Source organism: Aotus nancymaae, unplaced genomic scaffold (assembly GCF_030222135.1).
Source record: "Aotus nancymaae isolate 86718 unplaced genomic scaffold, 86718_ANA_hifiasm-v0.15.2.pri h1tg000064l_1, whole genome shotgun sequence".
NCBI classification, from domain to species: Eukaryota; Metazoa; Chordata; class Mammalia; order Primates; family Aotidae; genus Aotus; species Aotus nancymaae.
In genome coordinates this window covers 16,373,836-16,394,696 of record NW_026988479.1, presented here as the reverse complement: position 1 = coordinate 16,394,696, position 20,861 = coordinate 16,373,836, and the positions used below count along the sequence as shown (strand labels likewise).

General features: G+C 44.4%; 2 protein-coding genes across 11 annotated transcripts in view; both read right to left on the bottom strand.

Moving 5' to 3' along the window:
* LOC105725069 (protocadherin gamma-C4) overlaps window positions 1–20,861 on the bottom strand; it is a 174,714-nt gene that overhangs the window by 125,079 nt on the left and 28,774 nt on the right. For 2 of the 10 annotated variants that reach the window (XM_012465064.3, XM_012465395.3), the window contains exon 1: window positions 33–4,962. The exons of 6 other annotated variants lie outside the window; for them this stretch is intronic. In XM_012465064.3, the coding sequence (XP_012320487.3) occupies window positions 33–2,429 (2,397 nt within the window). In that variant the 5' untranslated portion in view covers window positions 2,430–4,962. Of the gene's footprint in view, window positions 1–32; window positions 4,963–5,206; window positions 8,129–11,779; window positions 15,608–20,861 lie in introns of those variants that run through there. 2 more of the 10 variants (XM_012464651.2, XM_064366425.1) reach the window with 2 other exon arrangements.
* On the bottom strand, window positions 15,243–19,644 carry LOC105726433 (protocadherin gamma-B3). The gene is given in 3 exon segments (XM_064366429.1): window positions 15,243–15,338; window positions 15,604–16,814; window positions 16,817–19,644. Coding segments are annotated over 3 exon segments (2,499 nt in total). The 5' UTR covers window positions 18,009–19,644.

Genomic DNA, 20,861 nt, shown 5'->3' with positions numbered 1-20,861 from the left:
TGTGAAGTAAGTTATACTTAAAGGAAACTCACCTGATGGGAAGTCAATTCGCTGGAATTACAAAGTGGAAATAAGGTCCCAGATGTATCACCACAAAGCATGTCTTGTCCTGAACTCAATTGCTCACTACATTTTAGGAAATTAAACTCCGTCTTTCCTGTATGTGCAACACATAGATTGTAGGAATAAGGCAAAGTCCCCTCGCTGTAGTTGGGGGGAACCACAGGTCCAGACTTGACACAGAGACCAGGTTGGAAGCAGCTCCAGGCGGCGGGGCTGAAGGAGCGTCGCAGGCGCAAGGCAATGGCCAGAATCACGGCCAGGAGGAAGAGCACTGAGATCAAGGCCAAGGCCACCACTAGGTAAAACTGTAGCTCCGCCTGGGGGTCAGAGGGCTCAGGGCGGTCGGTGATATCCGGCAGCACTTCCTGCAAGCTGTCGGCAAAGACCAGGTGCAGTGTGGCGGTGGCAGAGAGTGGCGGCTGTCCACCGTCACGCACAGCGACCAGTAGGCGCTGGCGGGCTGCGTCCCTGTCGCCCAAGGCACGTGCTGTGCGCACTTCGCCCGTGCGCAGCCCCAGGCTGAAAAGCCCAGGCTCGCTGGCCTGCAGCACATGGTAGGACAGCCAGGCATTGTGTCCTGAGTCTGCGTCCACCGCCACCACCTTGGTCACCAGGTAGCCAGGCTCTGCAGCGCGCGGCACCATATCGAAGAGCGCAGAGCTGTCGGGCCCCAGCGCGGGGTACAGCACCCGCGGGGCGTTGTCATTACGGTCGTTCACCAACACGCGCAGACTCACGTTGGCGCTGAGTGCAGGCGAGCCGTGGTCGCGGGCCTGCAGCGTGAGCTCGAAGGAGCGCAGCTGCTCGTGGTCGAAAGCGCGCTGCGCGAACACCACTCCGCTCTGTGCGCTCACGGACACGTAGGACGACAGCTCCCGAGGCTCCAGGTCACTGGCCACGATCGAGTAGGAGACTTGGCCATTAGGTCCCAAGTCGGGATCGGAAGCGCTGACTTGTGAAATAGAGGCTCCAGGAGGGTTGTTCTCGGACACATAGACTATATAGAAAGGCTGTGAGAAAACCGGAGCGTTGTCATTTACATCGCCAATGTGCAGGGTGATGCTGGAACTGGAGGAGAGGGGAGGTTTGCCCCGGTCTGTGGCCGTAATAGTGATATTGTACTCTGGATTCTGCTCGCGGTCTAGAACAGCATCTGTCACTAATTTATACGTGTTTCTTGAAGAAGTTAGTATTTTAAACGGAACATCACCCTCCAGTTTACAAGTAACTTCTCCATTGTGTTTGGAATCCTTGTCACGCACTTTGAGCAAAGCAATATGTGTTCCCAGCTCGGCGTCCTCCATAATCAGGTTGGGTAGAGACTGGAATATCACTTCTGGAACGTTGTCGTTTTCATCTATGACTTCTACCTCCACTGTGCATTGCGCAATCATTCCTCCACCGTCCCTTGCTTCTAAAACTATGGAATATTCTTTGACTTCTTCAAAATCTAATGTATTTAAAACAGTTATTTCCCCGGTGTTAGAGTTCAGGTTAAATTGGGTGATCTGACTAGCTTCACTGAAAGAGAAAGTGATCTCAGCATTGACACCCTCATCCTGGTCCGTGGCAGTCACCTGTAGCACCGTGGTCCCCGGGTACACGTTTTCCGAAAGTCTCACCCTGTATACGTCTTGACTGAACACTGGAGCATTATCATTGGCATCAGTCACTAGAACCCGTATTTGTGCAGTGCTACTTAGGGGTGGAGCCCCAAAGTCCAAGGCAGTCAAAGTCAAGTGGTAGGATTTCTGCTTTTCTCGGTCCAAAGGTGTCTTCAATACCAGCTCAGGGTACTTACTGCCATCTGATTTCTCTTTATTTGTCAATGAGAAATGATCACTGAGACTGAGTTGATAACTCTGCAGTGTGTTGCTACCAATATCTGCATCATGGGCAGATCCTAATATAAATCGTGTGCCAGGCTGTGCAGACTCGCTTATTTGCAGCTCAAAGGAATTTTGCGTGAATTTTGGTGTGTGGTCATTAATGTCCTCGATCTCCACATTCACGTGATAAAAGTTCAGTGGATTTTCAGCAACAGCCTCAAATTCCAGAGCACAAGTTGGATTCTTCCCGCAGATCTCCTCCCTGTCTAGCCTGCTGCTCACAAGCAAGTCCCCGCTCTCTGCGCTCACCGTGAAGTAAGGCTTCTCCGAACTGACGCGCAGTTTTCGAGTCGGTAACTCCTGGACGCTGAACCCCAGGTCCTTGGCGAGGTTCCCCACTACGGAGCCCTTGGGCATTTCCTCGGGAATCCTGTAGCGGATCTGCTCACCGAGCGCCGGGCAGAACAAAGGCAGCAGGAAGAGAAAGAGCCCAGGTCGCCTCTCAGCCCGGCCCCGCTCCCCGGCGCCGCTCCCCATCCCTCTTGCTCTCTCCTCAGCTTGCTCACCAGTCTGGAGATGCCGGGTTATAAATAACCTCTGTATTGCAGATTTTCGGATCTCCGAAGGGACTTTAGTTCCAGTTCCAGTTCAGGAAAAGATTCTTCTTTTTCCGAGGAGGAAGCGGTGTAAAGGCTGGTGCTGGGGAGTCTGAGCTGGGGCTGCCCTGGAAAGTGCGCTGCGGCTGCGCGAGATCTGGCGCGCCAGGCTCTCCACTTTGGCCAACAGCGGCGCCCAGAGTCAGCATTAGGAAACTACAGCCTCAGCTGCTTCAGTTTAGCCAACGCAGTAATTAAAATTGTGTGCCTAACTGAAAAGAACAAAAACTACGTGGATACGTCTATATATTTAATGATGTCTAAAGATGTATTCTTAGAAATGCATTCATCCTAACTTTGAAGATTTTTAGGCAAATCATGTGGATGCAATAAACACCTGTTTATTGACATAAGCTTTCCCCAATCTTCAAACATGCACTATCTATACAAAGCTAGCCATAACACAGACTTGGCCTAAACCACCTCAGAGCAGAGTAATTTTGCATACTTACCCATTAGCAATATACTGTATACATTTTATCTTTCTTTCATTGTTCCTAACATTTTCTCACTTTTCTAAATATCTCCAAATTTATTTCAACTTTTTTTCCTGGGGAGTATCATTAATGCCAAAATTGCCTTTTAGAAGGTGCGATTTATACTTATTTTCAAATACATCTCCTTTCTCAATAGTTTCAGTGATTTCATTACAGGAATATTATGTGATTCTCATTTCAATGATTACAGGCAATAACCTATTCCTCTCCTACTCATTACACAATTATTTTCCTGGTTACAAAATACAACATTCATCTTCAAAGTTATCAGGGGGATAATATGCAGCATCAAAACACAAAGTCATTGAGGTCTGCTGCACTGAAGCACTGCTTCCTACCTCTGCACTTACATTCTTTGATGACCTCAGAATTGAAGGAAACAATCCCTGGAAAGTTTGATTACAATAACTTACTGAGTTTAGGGATTATGTCTCTCCATTGCCTAAAAATAATTTTATGCATCTAATAAATTTTGGTCTGGAGATTTTCTTCTTTTTTCTTTTTGAGACGGAGTCTCGCTCTGATACCAGGCGGGAGTGCAGTGGCACAATCTCAGCTCACTGCAACTTCTGTCTCCCTGTTCAAGTGATTCCTTCGCCTCAGCCTCCCGAGTAGCTGGGATTACAAGGGCACCACCATGCCTGGCTAATTTTTGTATTTTTTAGTACAGATGGGGCTTCACCATGTTGGTCAGGTTGGTCTTGATCTCTTGACCTCATGATCCACCCGCCTCAGCCTCCCAAAGTGCTGGGATTACAGGCGTGTGCCACCGCGCCCTGCCCAGAAGATTTTCTTTTACAAAATAGCTTATAACCATATTTCTGCCATAGGACCTTCCCTCAGTAACATTGTTAGTGTCAGCAACATTGTCTTCTACCCCAAGTGATTTTACATCTGAAATGTAGACACAGCAGAACTTGTAAAATGCATCTCCCCCACCACTATTGTACAGTCGATCATGTGCAAAGTACCACCAAATACAACACTAGTCTAAAAAGAAGTCTTTTTTCTTTTAAGAGACAGAGTCTTGCATATGATCTAGGAGGGCCTCTAATTCCTGGGTTCAAGCTGTCCTCTTGCCTCAGCCTCCCATTCAGGTGGACTATAGCTTGTAACACCATATCTGGCTAAAAGTGTCATTTTAATTAATACTCAAAGGTCTCTGGAATCAAGATTACCTTGTCATCCACCCCTTCTCTCTGACAAATCACTTGATATAGATAAGAACACGGAAGCAGTTAATGTTATACAAAAGAACACGGAAGTAGTTAATACCAGATTGGGTTACTTCCAATTGAATTTTTCAATATACTTAATGAATAAAACCAACTACTGGTCTAGGATGTGTGTACATAAGATGGCCTAGGGTTTGAGTACATAAGACAGTTGAAACAAAGCCAGCATCCCCAACCTCCCACTTTGATAGCCCACAGACACACTTCACCTAGCTATTCCACTAAAACAGCAAATTGGAATTCTATGTTAAAACATGTAACTGCCTATGTCACAAATGCAAATGACAACACTTGAAACGACATTTGACATAGTATATTGGTTTTGTCTGGCCTTTAGTGTGGCATTAGACTTGATATCTGTCTTTGATATAGATCTTAGTGAACTGTGATACACACACATTTCATCCTTTAGGCATAAATCTAACCTTCCACTATCACCCATTAACAGATGATTATACTTTAAATAGGTCAAGAAGCAATTAAGATTTTTTAGGACCACCAAGCTGAGGTACATGAAGGCAGAATCAGGCACAGAAAAGTCTTCACATGGAAGAAATATTTCAGAACCTGTTATATATTTGAATGCCAAAGAGAATCCTAAAAAGGCAGCTGAGGTCTGTTTTATTCCTGCTAACCTCATGCAATATGAAAGACTCGATTCATTCTCATTTAAGAAAGTAGGTGGAAATTATAAAATGCAATAGTCCACTTATTCATAATTTTGTCCATAGGCTTTCACTAAAGAAATGATACTGTCTCCTATGCATTCTACATTAAAGTATCACCACTGAAGGAAACTGGGAAACTCATTTTTACCTCTATAAAACTTTTAAAATCCCTATTTTCAAAACACTGGTTTTGCAAAATAATAGAGAAATATCATGCAAACAAATTCCTCATGGACATAAAGGAAGGGCTGGGCTCACCTGAATACTTGGCACGTCGTCTTTGCATTCATGAAAATCTACGGATGTTAGCAAATCGTTTTTCCCACAGCTCTCCTGGCTGATGAGTGTGTCTGCATAGTTGGGCTGGGGGAAGATCAGGTGACTCTTTCTCGAGTCAGCGGTGAGGGAGACCTCATGGGAATAGGTCTGCAGGAAAGCCCGCACCCCGTCTACACCCACAAAGTGCGAACCCGGCACGCTGGCCAAGCCACCTTTGGAAGCCTGCAGCAGCCTTGACTTGTGCCAGCGTCGCAGCCTGAGCGCCAGCAGCACGATGACGAAGGCCAGGAAGACACAGGAGACCGCCGCCACTGCCACCACCAGGTACAGCGTGAGGTCAGAGTTGTAAGGACCGTCGGAGGGCTCAAGGCTGCCCAGGTCAGCCAAGACTTCGGGGATGCTGTTGGCCACGGCCACGGTGAGTGTCACGGTGGCCGAGAGAGGGGGCTGGCCGTGGTCCTGGACGGCCACCACGAGGCTCTGCTTGAGCGCGTCTCTGTCCAGCAGGGCCCGCGCTGTGCGCACCTCGCCCGTGTGCAGCCCCACCGTGAAGAGTCCAGGCTCGCTGGCCTTGAGCAGGCGGTAGGACAGCCAGGCGTTCTGGCCTGAATCTTTGTCCACTGCCACCACCTTGGTTACCAGGTAGCCAGGCTCTGCGGAGCGGGGCGCCAGCTCCACGCCAGTGGAACCGTCTGTGGGGAGGGCGGGGTACAGGATCTCGGGCGTATTGTCGTTCTGGTCCAGCACGAATAGGCTCAGTGATGTGTTGCTGCAGAGAGGTGGGTCTCCGCTGTCACGTGCGGTCACTCTCAGTTGTAGTTCTCTCAACTGCTCATAGTCAAAGGATTGCAGTGCATACAGGACTCCAGTGTCAGAGTTTATGGAGACATACGAGGACACTGGTGCCCCCTGGATGGTGTCTTCAGCCAAGGAATAAGTGACCTGGGCATTCTCCTCGCTGTCGTGGTCCTGTGCAGTCACCAAGAAAATGGAGGCCCCTCTGGGGTTGTTCTCAGGAATGTAGACTGAGTAGGAGGAGTGGGGGAAGGTGGGTGGGTTGTCATTGGTGTCTGTCACCTGCACGGAGATGTGAGTTTCCCTTGACAGGGGAGGAGTCCCACCATCTGTGGCTTTCAGTGTGACATTATACATAGAAAGTGTTTCCCGGTCCAAGTTTTTGGTTGTGACCAATCTATAATAATTATCTATTGAATTTTCTAATTTAAAAGGTAGATTTTCTGGAATGGTGCAGGTCACCTCACCATTCTTTCCAGAATCTCTGTCTTGCAGGTAGAAAAGAGCAATTACTGTCCCAAGAGGTGTGTCTTCAGGGATTGAGCTACTTAAAGACGTCACAGTCACTTCTGGAGCATTATCATTCATGTCTAAAACTGTGATCAGTACTTTCGCCTTTGTCAGACTACCAGGACCATCTTGAGCCTGAACTTCCATTTCATAGAAGGCAGTTTCTTCATAATCTAATCCTTCTAAAGTTGATAATTCTCCAGTAAGTGAGTTTAGATGGAACATCTGTAGAAGTTTAGGGGTTATTTTCCGAAAGGAATATGTCACTTCCCCATTGACTCCCTCGTCCAGGTCGATAGCATGTATTGTGAGCAGTCTTGTGCCCACTGGCACATTCTCGGGGACAGTTACTTGGTACTGAGGCAGAGAGAAGACAGGCGCATGGTCATTCACATCCACCACTGTTACCTGGATGCGGGCGGTGCTGGATAGGGGCGGGTCGCCGCCGTCAGAGGCTGTGAGGACCAGGTGGTGAACCCTCTCTTCCTCCCGGTCCAGCACCCGCTCCAGTACCAGTTCCGGGTACTTAGTTCCGTCGTCTCCACTTTGCACAGCCAGGGAGAAGTGGCGATTGGGGCTGAGCTGGTAGCTCTGGAGGGAGTTCGTGCCCACATCTGGATCCCCAGCCTCACTTAACGGAAATCGAACCCCAGGAGCTGCAGTCTCCATTATTTTTACATTTATTTCTTCCGTCAAGAATCTTGGAACGTTGTCATTAATATCTATTATTTCCACGTCTATAGGGTAAAGATTCATTTTATCTTCCATCAGGATGTTAAAGTTCACCAGACATCGCGGGCTCTGATCGCAGAGCTCCTCCCGGTCTATCCTGCCCGCAGTGACCAAGCTACCGCTGCGCGGGTTCAGGGCGAAAAGCTGCGTCTTACCTCTGGAGACGATGCGGACTCCGCGCTCCGCAAGCTCCCGGGGCTCCAGCCCCAGGTCCTTGGCGATGTCACCCACAAAGGACCCTTTGTCCGTCTCCTCCGACACTGAGTAGAGAATACGTCCTGCCCAGGCTTCCCACAGGGTCCCCAGGAGGATGGAGAGCAGAACGAATCCTCTGCAGTTACGGCTCCTCGGCTGAGCCGCCATAGTCGTCCTGCTCCTTTTGCTTAGACGCCCGTCTCGGGAAGTGCTTCTGAATGCGTGCGGGTGTGTCCTGGTGGACCCCTCTGTCTTCAGAAAGGGAGCTCAGAATCCGCAGGATAGAGGCTTGAGTTTAGTGCAGGCTGGGAGAGGGCCTACCGCAATCTGTCGTTTCTCTGTGCTGTAAAATTCGGTGGTTTCTGTGGGATCTCTCGCACCATTTTTCCCTGGTTGGTGAACAGCGGCGCTCTGAGTCCTTACTAAGTTACTGCACCAGATTGATGCACAATACACTGATTTCATAGAAAATTGTTTCATTTTTCAAAATTTCCCTGTTAAATTTCCTTTTAAATATCCCTGATAATTTAAAAATCCATTTTAAGACACCGAATTAATGTAACAGTGTTTATGGACAGGTGTTTGATAATCTTAGATAATTTTTTTAGAACTCTGCTTTGCCTTGCAACTTTCAAGTGACTCTTTTGGGCACTGACTTACACGTTATTGCACATAGGAAAATCAGCCATTGAAGGCAAAAAGGTAAACTTTGTTTGAATACGTATGAAAGATTTTATGTAGAAAATATTTACATCAGTGTATATAAATTTTAATTAATTCAATATTAATTGAACACATATATCCTAGACACCACCATGCAAGATTCAGAAAGTCAAAATTGTTTTAAAAGATATAGACATATTTTAATAAATTTTTGATTGTGTAGAACCTTAGAGATGGTATAACAGCTTTATTTTGACCATTTAAAAAAATGAGAGAGAATTGCCTTGTTCCTGATTGTATAGGAGCAGAACATTATAGAAATCCAAATATTCTCACTCCCAGTCTTATGAGAAAAGAAAGAAATCATTGTTGGTCTTGGCTATAACAATCAGCTATAGAAGCAACCCATTTTCTACACAAGGCAGAAATCTGCAGAGATCCTACTGGGCTGTGAATTCATAAGAAAGTGGATAATGGATTGGCTGATTCTTTTCATTATGCAATTCAAGTCTTCATCTTAGCATGCAATTCAAATCTTCATCCTACCCTATTCTAGTGTAATTGATAAAAAAAAGGATCTCTAGACAGTATTTGAGCAAAATGCAGGACTGTCCTGAGAGGATCCTTAGAGGTACTCATTTCTCCATTAATGTTGATAGAGTAAAACTAAATTATTGATGGTTCCAAGGCTACCCTTTGCTAGCAGAAATAAAAGAAAGTTCCTTTCACACATTTGCAGAATAAAAGAGAATGACATACTCTGGAATAAAGACCTGGCAAGAAACAGTCTTGCTTTGTAAATTATTTTGGGTCTTGGAGAGTAGCTGGTGGCACCAGGAGGAGAATCCAGAACTAACACTAAGAAAGCTTAACAGTTTTGTGGGAGGCTCCTAAGTAACCTATTTATGCTTTCTGGTGGCATTGCTCCAGAATACGGGGAATACTTTGAAGGAAATTCTGCTTTGATTTATCAAAATAATCCATAGTTATGTTTGCATTCACAAAGTAGATAATTTTTTTTTCAAAATCTTAAAATTTATTTTAATGTATTTTGGTGGTAAAATCTGACTAACTTGAACTTAATTAAGCATTGAAACATCACTTTAACTAATATAAAGATATGCATATTCTTCATTTACCTGCTTAGTATTAATATTTATACTTTGTATTTCAGTATACAATTATAGGGCACTATCCTAGAAGTGCCCTATAATTATAAGGGATATTATGTAATATACATTACATGCGCTGTATTGACTTTGTCAAATTGGAAGACTATTGAATGAAAGTAGATAAGTTTAAAGGAACTAACAGAGGTATTATAGATGAATTCTGTAAACTGGAGTTAAATTCTATTTGTTTAGTAGTACTTTTTAACTTCTTGTTGAAGCAAGCAAAGTGTAAGGTCATTGAATAACACAAATACTTGCAGACATTTTCAAACAAACTTTCTTGTTTGGAGGTTACAGCTCTCAATGTCTTGATCCATTCCTACCTGATGCCTCAAAATTCATAGCTTCATCTCACATTTGTTTCTTAGTCTATTGTTTTTAAAAAGTCTTAATTAACTTATTGTGTCTTGGTACCTTCTTTGGAGAGAAAGAAATAACATCTAGTTAAATTATAGACTACTCTGAACACAAAGCATACACACCTTAGCAAGTAAATGTCTTCATTCTCTCTAGCATTCACATTTTCTGAGTTATCTCATATTATAAAATTAAATATTAAAGATCTTTACTAAACCACCAAGATACATTTAATAAAATCTAACATAAGCTCATCATATCAAATTGAAATCATTTCATGATTTAAAGAGGGTATATTCTTATTGACTAAGATATTGGGAAGAATCCTGACCATTTGTTTGGTTGCATTAAAAAAAAAAAACTCTGATCCTGAAAGACCAGCTTCTCCTGAAAAAAAAAAAAAAAAAAAAAAAAATTCTGATCCTGAAAGACCAGCTTCTCCTGGTAAAAAAAAAAAAAAAAAAAAGAAAGGAAAAAAAATTCTGCTTGGCTTCCCAGGTATCAAATTGATTATCTTCTTTCTTTTCTTTTTGGGACATTTTTTAAAACTAAAAACAAACAAAAAAGTTCTTTGAAGTTCCATTTAGATTTTCATTCTCAAGCAAAGATATAGGTATTTTCCAATGATTCTCCTCTGAAATTTTTTATTTGAACCCCATTAAATTTGTTCTCCCATTTGCCATTCAGTCATCTATTTTTAGAGATATTCCCCGTAAGCAGACACTACCAAGCATGATTTAAAATAAATTTTTACTCTTAAATACTATCAGGCACACAGTATGCAAAAGACATTATAGTAGGCACACAGCATCGGACACTTACAGTTACTTGATAACAACCCAATAGTTATAATAATGGTGATGTCAACAAATACTTGTTCACTATACTGCTTTATAGTTTGAAAGAAGTCTTATAAAATTATTTACTTAGAATCTGAGTTAGATAGATAAAGAACGTCTTGTTTTAAAAGATAATATAAGTAGAGTTTATTTGGGCCAAACTTGTGGATTGCAACCCAGGAACATAGATTCAAGTTGCCCTGGATACACACTCTATGAGCAGCAGGTACAAGTGGATTTCACTCCAGCCTGGGCAACAGAGGGAGATCCTATCTCTGGTAAGTCTTTTTAATCTTAATTTTAATTGGAAGATAATAGTGATTGTAACTGACCCAAGTAAATGACAGATAGTTCTAACACCGAAAATCAAGTGTTCCCTGCTGCAGTTTTCAATGATCCCTATCTTTTTAAAAATAATTTTGATTTCTAGGTAATAAAGGTGAAACATCTGTCATATGAACCTGTCATTTATAATTATTAAATAACACTGAGAAAAAACAAAATATTTTTTTTTTCCTTGAGAGAGAGTCTCATTCTGTCTCCCAGGCTAAAGTGCAGTGGCACAATTATAGCTCACTGCACACTCAGAACCCTGGACAAGGACCCCTAAACAAGCCTCCTATCAGAGATTCTCCAGTAGCTGGTACTACAGGCACATGTCACAACATCTGGCTAATTTCTTTTTTTTTTTGATAGAGACAGAGTCCTGCTATGTCGCTCAAGCTGGTCTCAGACTCCTAGCCTCAAGGGATCCTCCCGTCTCAGCCTCCTGAAGAGGTGGGATTACAGGTGTGAGCCACCACTCTACCTACAACCAAGATCTTGATCTTCTTTAATACAGACCTAAATTAAGTTTATTTTCCCACATCAGAAAAACAAAGAACCTTACAAATGTCACATAGTAGGAAAAACCTAAGAAACGAGATGTACTCGATCCGAGACACAGCTTGCCAAGAAGAGAAAGAGAAAGAAAAACTAGGACATGCATTATTTTCCCCCACAAAATTAAGACTTAAGAATGGTTGAAAGAAAAACATTAAAATTATATGATTCCCTGCAAAGCACTAAGAAAACTAAGCACTAATCAAAGATAATTTTTAATCCTCATCAACCAATAAAAACAATACCCTCACCTGAACAAGGGAATCTTCTGCTTTACAAAATCATGAATCTTCCTGTACCAAAAGAGGTTCACTTCTCTCTCAGCCGTTCTGGCTGACGAGCGTGTCTGTATAGTTGGGTTGCAGGAAGATCAGAAGACTTTTCCGCTTCTGCGGAAATAAACTCACCTCAAGTTGCTTGGGGTCTCCTTTCGTTTCAAGTAAATCCTGAGTTATCAGAAGAGGCTCGTTTTTCTCACAGCTCTCCTGGCTGATAAGCGTGTCAGCGTAGTTGGGCTGGGGGAAGATCAGGTGACTCTTCCGCGAGTCCGCGGTGAGGGAGACCTCGTGGGAATAGGTCTGCAGGAAAGCCCGCACCCCGTCCACGCCCACAAAGTGCGAACCCGGCACGCTCGCCAAGTCACCTCCCGAAGTCTGCAGCGGGCGTGACTTGTGCCAGCGCCGCAGCCTGAGCGCCAGCAGCACGATGACGAAGGCCAGGAAGATGCAGGAGACCGCGGCCACCGCTACCACCAGGTACAGAGTGAGGTCTGAGTTGTGAGAACCGTCTGAAGGCTCAAGGCTGCCCAGGTCGGCCAGGATTTCGGGGATGCTGTCGGCCACAGCCACGGTGAGTGTCACGGTGGCCGAGAGAGGGGGCTGGCCGTGGTCCTGGACGGCCACCACGAGGCTCTGCTTGAGTGCGTCTCTGTCCAGCAGGGCCCGCGCTGTGCGCACCTCGCCCGTGTGCAGCCCCACCGTGAAGAGTCCAGGCTCGCTGGCCTTGAGCAGGCGGTAGGACAACCAGGCGTTCTGGCCCGAATCTCTGTCCACTGCCACCACCTTGGTCACCAGGTAGCCGGGCTCTGCGGAGCGGGGCGCCAGCTCCACGCCAGTGGAACCGTCTGTGGGGAGGGCAGGGTACAGGATCTCGGGCGCATTGTCGTTCTGGTCCAGCACAAACAGGCTCAGTGACACGTTGCTGCTGAGGGGCGGGTCCCCGCTGTCGCTGGCTGTCACCCACAGCTGTAGGTTTCTCAACTGCTCATAATCGAAGGAGCGCAGGGCGTACAGAACGCCCGTGTCAGAGTTGATGGACACGTAAGAAGACAGGGGCGCCCCCTGGAGGGTGTCTTCCGCCAGTGAGTAGGCGACTCGGGCGTTCTGGTCCACGTCAGGGTCCAGTGCATTCACAGAGAAGATGGAGGCGCCTCTGGGGTTGTTTTCAAGGACATAGACTGAGTAGGATGAGTGGGGGAAGGTGGGTGGGTTGTCGTTGGTGTCTGCCACATTTACGGAGATGATTGTTTCTGTAGACAGAGATGGTGTTCCTTTGTCTGTGGCTGTCACAGTGACGTTGTACAAGGACACCGCTTCCCGGTCTAGAGCTGCATTTGTCACTAATCGATAATAATTGTCAACTGATTTTTCCAATTCAAATGGGAGACCTCTCGGGATGGAACAGGTTACCAGGCCATTCAGTCCAGAGTCTCGATCGAACACTTGAAAAAGAGCGATTATTGTTCCTGGAGGCGCACTTTCAGCAATTGTTCTGCTTCCAGATGTAACAACCACTTCTGGTACATTATCATTGACATCCAAGATAGTTATTAAGACTTTCGCTCTGTCTCGAAGACCTGGCCGATCTCGGGCTTCAACACCCAGCTCATAAAAGTTCGAGTCTTCATAGTCTAGATTTGCAGAAGTTGAAATCTCTCCAGTCAAAGCATTCAAACGGAAAATTTGTGAGATCTTTTCTGTAATCTTCACAAAGGAATAAGTTATTTCCCCGTGGACTCCTTCATCCCGGTCGGTGGCATTTACTGCTAACACTGGTGTGCCTACTGGCAGGTTTTCAGGAACACTTACGCGGTAGACAGGCTGAGTAAACACTGGAGCGTTGTCATTTGCATCTAGAACTGTTACCAGAATTCTGGCGACGCTTGAGCGGACAGGGTCACCGCCATCCATGGCAGTAAGGACCAGGTGGTAAACGGCCTCTCCTTCCCGGTCCAGGGTGCCCTCGAGCACCAGCTCCGGGTACTTGGGCCCATGGGCTTCGCTTTGCATGTCCACTGAGAAGTGACTATTGCTGCTGAGCTTAAAGCCCTGAAGGGAGTTCTTTCCCACATCAGGGTCATAGACCTCCATTAGTGGAAAACGAGAGGATGGAGCTGCGTTTTCGAGAATTTTCACTTCCAATTCTTCCTTTAAGAATTGGGGTGTATTGTCATTAATGTCCACTATTTCCACTTCCACGGGATAAAGGTTCAACTTATCCTCGACAAGAATGTTAAAACTCACCAGACACCGCGGGCTCTGAGCGCAGAGATCCTCCCGGTCTATCCTACCCGCAGTGACCAAGCTGCCGCTGCGCGGGTTCAAAGAGAAAAGCTGAGTCCTACCTCTGGAGACGATGCGGACTCCGCGCTCCGCCAGCTCCCGGGGCTCCAGCCCCAGGTCCTTGGCAATGTTACCCACGAAGGAACCTTTCTCCAGCTCCTCGGGAATAGAGTATTGGATCTGCGCTGTCGCAGCCCCCCACAGCGTCCCCAGGAGCGTGAGGAGCGAGAGCTGCTCGCTGCGCCGCGGGCGCCTCTGCAGAGCCGCCATTACTGGCCTGTTAGAGACTTCCTTGGGATTAAGGGGAAGAAAAGGTCCGCATCACTTTTGCGCTTCTCAGAAATAGAAGTGAAGGTCCTTCAACAAGCAGAGAGCAGATGCGAAGCGTTTCAGGTCAGAGTTTGTGCACAGCTTTCCTGCTTTCCTGTCTGATTTGCTTTGTGGCTGGAGAATATAACTCGAGTTTCGTTGATTTTTCTTGCCCAGGTTAGTGAACAGCGACGCTTAGAGTCCTAAATTAATACTGCATCGTTTTGTGAAACTATCATATAGAGAATTTTATTTCTGCTAAATCTGCAAAGGTGACACTCATAAATATTTCCTTCCCCAAGATGATGAAGCATTTAAAAGAATGCCAGAGATTCTTTCAAATAATTTTTAATGTTCTCTGAAGTTTACCATTCATTTTTTTGAAAATATCTTTTACGACCTCGGGGAACAGAAATAATATTACAATCTTCTGTAAATCTTGAATGATCACAGTCCACCATCATTTACATTAGTCCCATTTTCAATAAAGGTACTAGCAACCACAAATACATGTTTTAGAGACAAAGTCTCCCTCTGTCTCCCAGGCTAGAGTGCAGGGGCACAATTATATCTCATTGCAGCCACAACCTCCTGGGCTCAAGGAATCCTCCCACCTCAGCCTCCCAAATAGCTGGGACTACAGGCATAAGCTACACAAACACATTTTGAACCAATTCACTACAGTGCCCATGACAAGAGTTGCCATTTTAGATCCCATTATTTCTTTTGATTACCATAGAAATTAAGAACTGCCCTGACATAGGCAACATCCATGTATACATTTAAAAAAGTGCAAAGGGAAGTAAAAATATTATATACAAGTTACATAAAAATGTCTTAAGGTATATATTATATTTTATATATTTTAGGATTGACTGCATCAAAACTAAGCAAATTGCTTAATTGTGCATATTTGTGTCTAATTCTGGATAGATATGTCTGAAAATGACAGAGTGAGACAATACTGTGTTAAGGATGTTTCTGGGCCCAGAGCGGTGGCTCACACCTGTAATCCTAGCACTTTGGGAGGCCGAGGTGGGTGGATCACTGAGGTCAGGAGTTCAAGACCAGCCTGGTTACCATGGTGAAAACCCATCTTAAAAAAAAAAAAAAAGAATGTTTCTGATTATAGCATATTAGGATTAACAAAAGTTTCAGGACTATCAAAAGGAGGGTATCTATGCAAGAATAATCGCAACACAGATAAACCTACAAAGAAATTCCCAGACACCCTACTCTACACCCAGAAAATCAATAAAATAATGTAATCAGAAAATATTTACTCTGTATACTTTTCATCTCTAAATCCATGAATTGAAACCCACTTATATTTATGGATGGAAAGGTTTGAAGAAACTCACCTGTTGCAAATTGCCTGAACTAGAAGGCATTTTTGGATTGTCATTACTAGCACTTTCAAACCAAGATGCTTCATCGCGTAGAAGATCTTGTGGTGTAGCATCTTCAGCCTTTATATTGAGAAATTTAAACTCGGTGTTTGAGGAATGTGAGGCAGCACACAGATTGTAGGAATAAGGCAAAGTCCTTTTGCTGTAGTTGGGGAGAACTCCAGGTACAGTCTTGGAGCAGAGACCAGGCTGAAAGTAGCCCTCAGTGGGGGGTCTGGAGGAGCGTCGCAGGCGCAAGGCAATTGCCAGAATCACCGCGAAGAGGAAGAGCACAGAGATCAAGGCCAAGGCCACTACTAGATAAAACTGTAGCTCCGCCTGAGGGTCGGAGGGCGTGGGGTGGTCGCTAAGGTCAGTTTATATCTCTTGCAAGCTATCCGCAAAGATTAGGTGCAGCATGACAGCGGCTGAAAGAGGTGGCTGTCCTCCATCATGAACAGTGACCAGCAGGCGCTGGCGGGCCGCCTCCCTGTCACCCAAGGCACGCGCTGTGCGCACCTTACCCCTGCGCAGCCCCAGGCTGAAAAGCCCAGGCTCACTGGCCTGCAGCACGTGGTAGGACAGCCAAGCGTTGTGTCCCGAGTTGGCGTCCACCGCCACTACCTTGGTCACCAGGTAGCCAGGCTCTGCAGTGCGTGGCACCATATCGAAGAGCTCAGAGCTGTCGGGCCCCAGCGCGGGGTACAGCACCCACGGCGTATTGTCGTTGAGGTCACCCACCAACACGCGCAGGCTCACATTGGCGCTGAGAGCCGGTGAGCCCTGGTCGCAGGCCTGCAGCATGAGCTTGAAGGCACTCAGCTGCTCGTGGTCGAAGGCGCGCTGAGTGAACACCACCCCGCTCTACGCGCTCACGGACACGAAGGACGACAGTTCACGCGGCTCCAGGTCACTGGCCACGATCAAGTAGGAAACAAGGCCATTAGGTCCCAAGTCGGGATCCGAGGCACTGACTTGTGCAATGGAGGCTCCTGGCAGGTTGTTCTCAGCTACAAGCACCATGTAGGAGGCCTGGTCGAAAACTGGAACGTTGTCGTTGACGTCATGTATGTGCAAAGTGATGGTCTTGCTGGAGGAAAGCAGTGGATTGCCTTTGTTGGTAACTGTGATGGTCACATTGTATTCTGGGATCTGCTCCTGGTCCAGGGCTCCATCTGTCATGTGTTTTTGGTATCTTGAACAATCTTAAAGGGGAACTTTCCTTTTAGTTGGCATAGCATTTCTCCATTAAATCCAGAATCTAGATCATGTGTTTTGATCAGGGCAAAAACAGTCCCCAACTCAGCATCTTCTCATATATGTTGGGATTCAGAAGCCACGGTTATCTCCGGGGCATTATCATTTTCATCCAAAATATCTATTTGTATTTTACAATATGCAGTGTGATGTCCACCATCCTTTGCTTCCACTCCAATTGTGAAGCTCTCTCTCTCTTCAAAGTCCAGTTCTCCAATAGTGGTGAGTTCCCCCGTTTTACTATCCAGCTTAAACAGTTGTCTCACTGCCTTACCAATATTGATGAAGGCATAGGTGATCGCGGCATTGAAGCCCTCATCCAGGTCAGTGGCCAGCACTCTTAATACCGAGGACCCAGCAGGCAGGTTCTCTGCAACACTGACCCTGTCCTGAGTAAATACTGCGGAGTTGTAGTTTGCATCTGCGACAATTATCGTGATCTGGGTGGTACAGCTTCTAGAGGGCTCGCCCCCATCCACAGCTGTGAGGACCAGGTGGTAATGTGGCTGCTTTTCCCTGTCCAGGGGTGCTTTCAGTACCAGTTCTGGGTACCTACTGCCATCCAGGTTCTCCTTCTGAGTCAAAGAGAAGTGCGGATTAGGGCTGAGGTAGTACTGCTGCAGCGAATTGACACCTACATCGGGATCTTGCGCAGATTCCAGGGCAAAGGTGGCTCCAGTGAGCGCCAGTTCGCTGATTTCCAGCTCAGTCATATTTTGGCTAAAGGTTGGTGGGTTGTCGTTAATATCCTGGATCAGCACAGTTACATGAAAAAAGTTGAAAGGCTTTTCAGCAACCATTTCGAATTCCAGAACACACGCCGACTTCTTGCCACAAATCTGCTCTCGGTCTATATGGTCGCTCACAAGTAAGTCCCCATTTTCGGTATTCACGGTAAAGAATTTCTTCTCTGCACTAACCCGCAGGTTCCGAGTAGCCAAATCCCCCACGCCAAGCCCCAGGTCCTTGGCGAGGTTCCCTACCAGAGAGCCCCTGTCCAGCTCCTCCGGGATAGTGTAGCGGATCGGTTTGGACAGCGCTAGGCCTAACAAAGACAGCAGGAAGAGAAAGGGCATTCGCCTCCGCCCTGTTGGGCCCCTCCATCCGGAGCTGTTTCCCATCCCACTCTCTGCGCCTTTGCCTTTCTAAATCCGAGGAGTGGAGATCTTTAATCCCAAGAGTTGTCTGAGCAGGACCAACTACTTGCTTTGTCTCGTTGCGTGGGTTCTCTAATGATGTCTCCGCTTCAGGACGCCGGATATAGAGTGCACTTTTCTTCCGAGTCGGCTGCAGCGGGCGGAGCCAATGCTTTGCACAGCACTAACCGGCAGCGGCACCCTGCGCCTCCGCTGCAGAACTGCAGTAGTGGTGACTAAATCAGCTCCAAATGGGCCAGTTAGGAAAAATATCTGCAGCATACTGATAGTGACACTCATTCTTCCCATTTTAAAAGGACTTTTGAAAAACATTAAAATATTTACTACATCTTTAGTCTGTTATTTCTTTTGATTTGAGCTTTATCCATCCAAATCAAATGCCTTTTACTTGTCAAAGGGCAAAGACAATCTTGCTCAATCTCGTCATGCTTTTAGTTTCCATTTTCATGAAATGGTCATAATAACATCTTCTCTGCTTACTTTAGTAGAAATGAGGACCAAATAATACATAGAAAATCATACAAATGAAAGCTATTTTTTGTGATGGTGTAGTATAAAGATGCTTGAAATATCAGCTTCATGTGTATTGTTATTGCATTCTATTTCCTTTTCTTCCAACTTTTAAAAGTTATAATCTCATAGCTTTTAGTTTTATTCTATGTTTTACTTTCTTCTCTTTTATCTTTATCATATTCCCTCAAAAGAAGTTGTACGTAGTAAGGAAATGATTGCCCTTATAAAATAAAAGTATAGTAAGAAGCAAGAGGGTCTCTTTTCCTTTGTTTCCAAGTGTCTACTTTTAATTAAATAAGTATGATTGAAAACTTTTTTTCTATAGAGGTGGGGTCTCACTATGTTGTCCAGGCTGGTCTAGAACACCTGGTCTTAAGCAATCCTCCCACTTCAGCCTCCAAAAGTGCTGGGGTTACAGGCGTGAGCCACTCTGGCCCAGATGAAAAACTTTTACAAAGGATGTTTTTACATACTACATCACAATGGTCCTGAATTGTACTATTTCTTTTCAAGTAGCCTAACAATGATGAGTTATTAAAATTGGGGCATGAATTGTGTGTCTTTAAAATTATATTATTTGATTATGTAAGTAATCCTTCTGTCCACTTCTCCTTGGTTCTCAGGTTACCATCTGATCATCCTACCCTTTTGTTACTTACACTTTTCCCTGGTCAATAACATGCCGTTTTCCATGTTTCTGACAGGTATCAGACAGTTTTAATTCCATTTCCAAACCAGAAAATCTTCCTGAATAATGTTAACCCTACATAATGTATTGTTATTCTAAAACTAGGCAGGTGTGCAGCAATAAGCAAAGAGTTCCACGTTGAACTCACCTTATAGTGGAAAAGCATTATAGCATCTTAAACTACTCATGGTATCTAGAATTCTAGACAGCCACCCACTGGCACCTTTATACAAACATTAAAAACCACTGACTCAAGAATTTGCTCCAAAACATGCCAAGGCTAGTGCCTTCCAACATACTGCCAAGTGTTTATTGTATGAACACTTCAATTAGTATGGAAAATTATCCTTCAGAACACATATAAAACTAAAGATTCAGGTACTTTTAACTATATAGTATATACAGTGCATATACTCAGAATGTATGGATCAAGCATTTTATAAAGTCTGTTAGTAGTTTATAGAGAGTTTAAAGATATTTTTCCACTGCACACAAAAAAGTTAACTCAGAGGAAATGTACCCAAATCTATAACCTTTACTTTTTCCCAAACGCCCTACTCTGAGAAGCATATAACATTTTCTTAAAAAAAGAAAAATGGAAAAGCAAGTTTTCACATAGGAGTGAACGATGTCAGCACCTGTTATATAGATTCTCTTGTTACTCTTTGGATGCATTCACTATTCAGTGAGTCTGCACATTTTACATTTTGGTCAGAATGTCCTTGTGTATGTATGCGTGTATATAGGTGCATATATATATATATATATATATATATATATATATGGACATTCTGACCAAATAAAAATAAAAATAAATAAAAATCAGGTGGTCTTAGGTTCTTTAATGTGTCAATTAACCTTTCATGTGGTAGCTTGCTATCCCAATATTTTATTACCTTTTCCCCTTATTTAGTCATTATTTGAAGCTGATGTTCAAGGTGTTAAAAGTACAAAATTTGAAGGATTAATTAAGAATATTTTAATAAGAAGCATCTGAAAATCATCTTCAGCAAATCAGATGCAGAAGGGAAATCTAATAGTTCTTTCATTGCACAAGACATCCTCCTGGAATTTGAGGCACATAGACTAGTATTTCATTAAGGCAAATCTATTAATTTAAGATGAGCACATTACTTAGAAATAAAATTTAAAAATTTGAACCATCCTTAAGTTGAATTGTTTTTTTCAAATACAACCTTAGACTCAAGTAATAAAGGATAATTGCACCCACACTTAAAGAAACACTAACACATTCAGTAGGTATCGATTCTAATAAGTGAACAGATTATCTATACTAGAAGAGCCACGTGTGTGACATATTTATATTTATTGAATGCAGCAGTATGCAACTCTTTGGAGACTTCACATTACAGAATGAAGCCTAATTTTAAGGTTCCTTTACACTGACTTTCCTTCTCAACAAGCCCACATATCCAATAATTACATGGCTTAACACAAACTCTCCAGATTTTAGAATGCTACACGTTATCATCACTATAAATTCAATCTACTTTTCTGATATGTATGATGCAGAAGTTCTCTGTACCTTTCCACTGATTAATGTAAATACTGTAAATTAGTTCCTTAAACAAATTTCAGGTAGCCTAAAATATCAG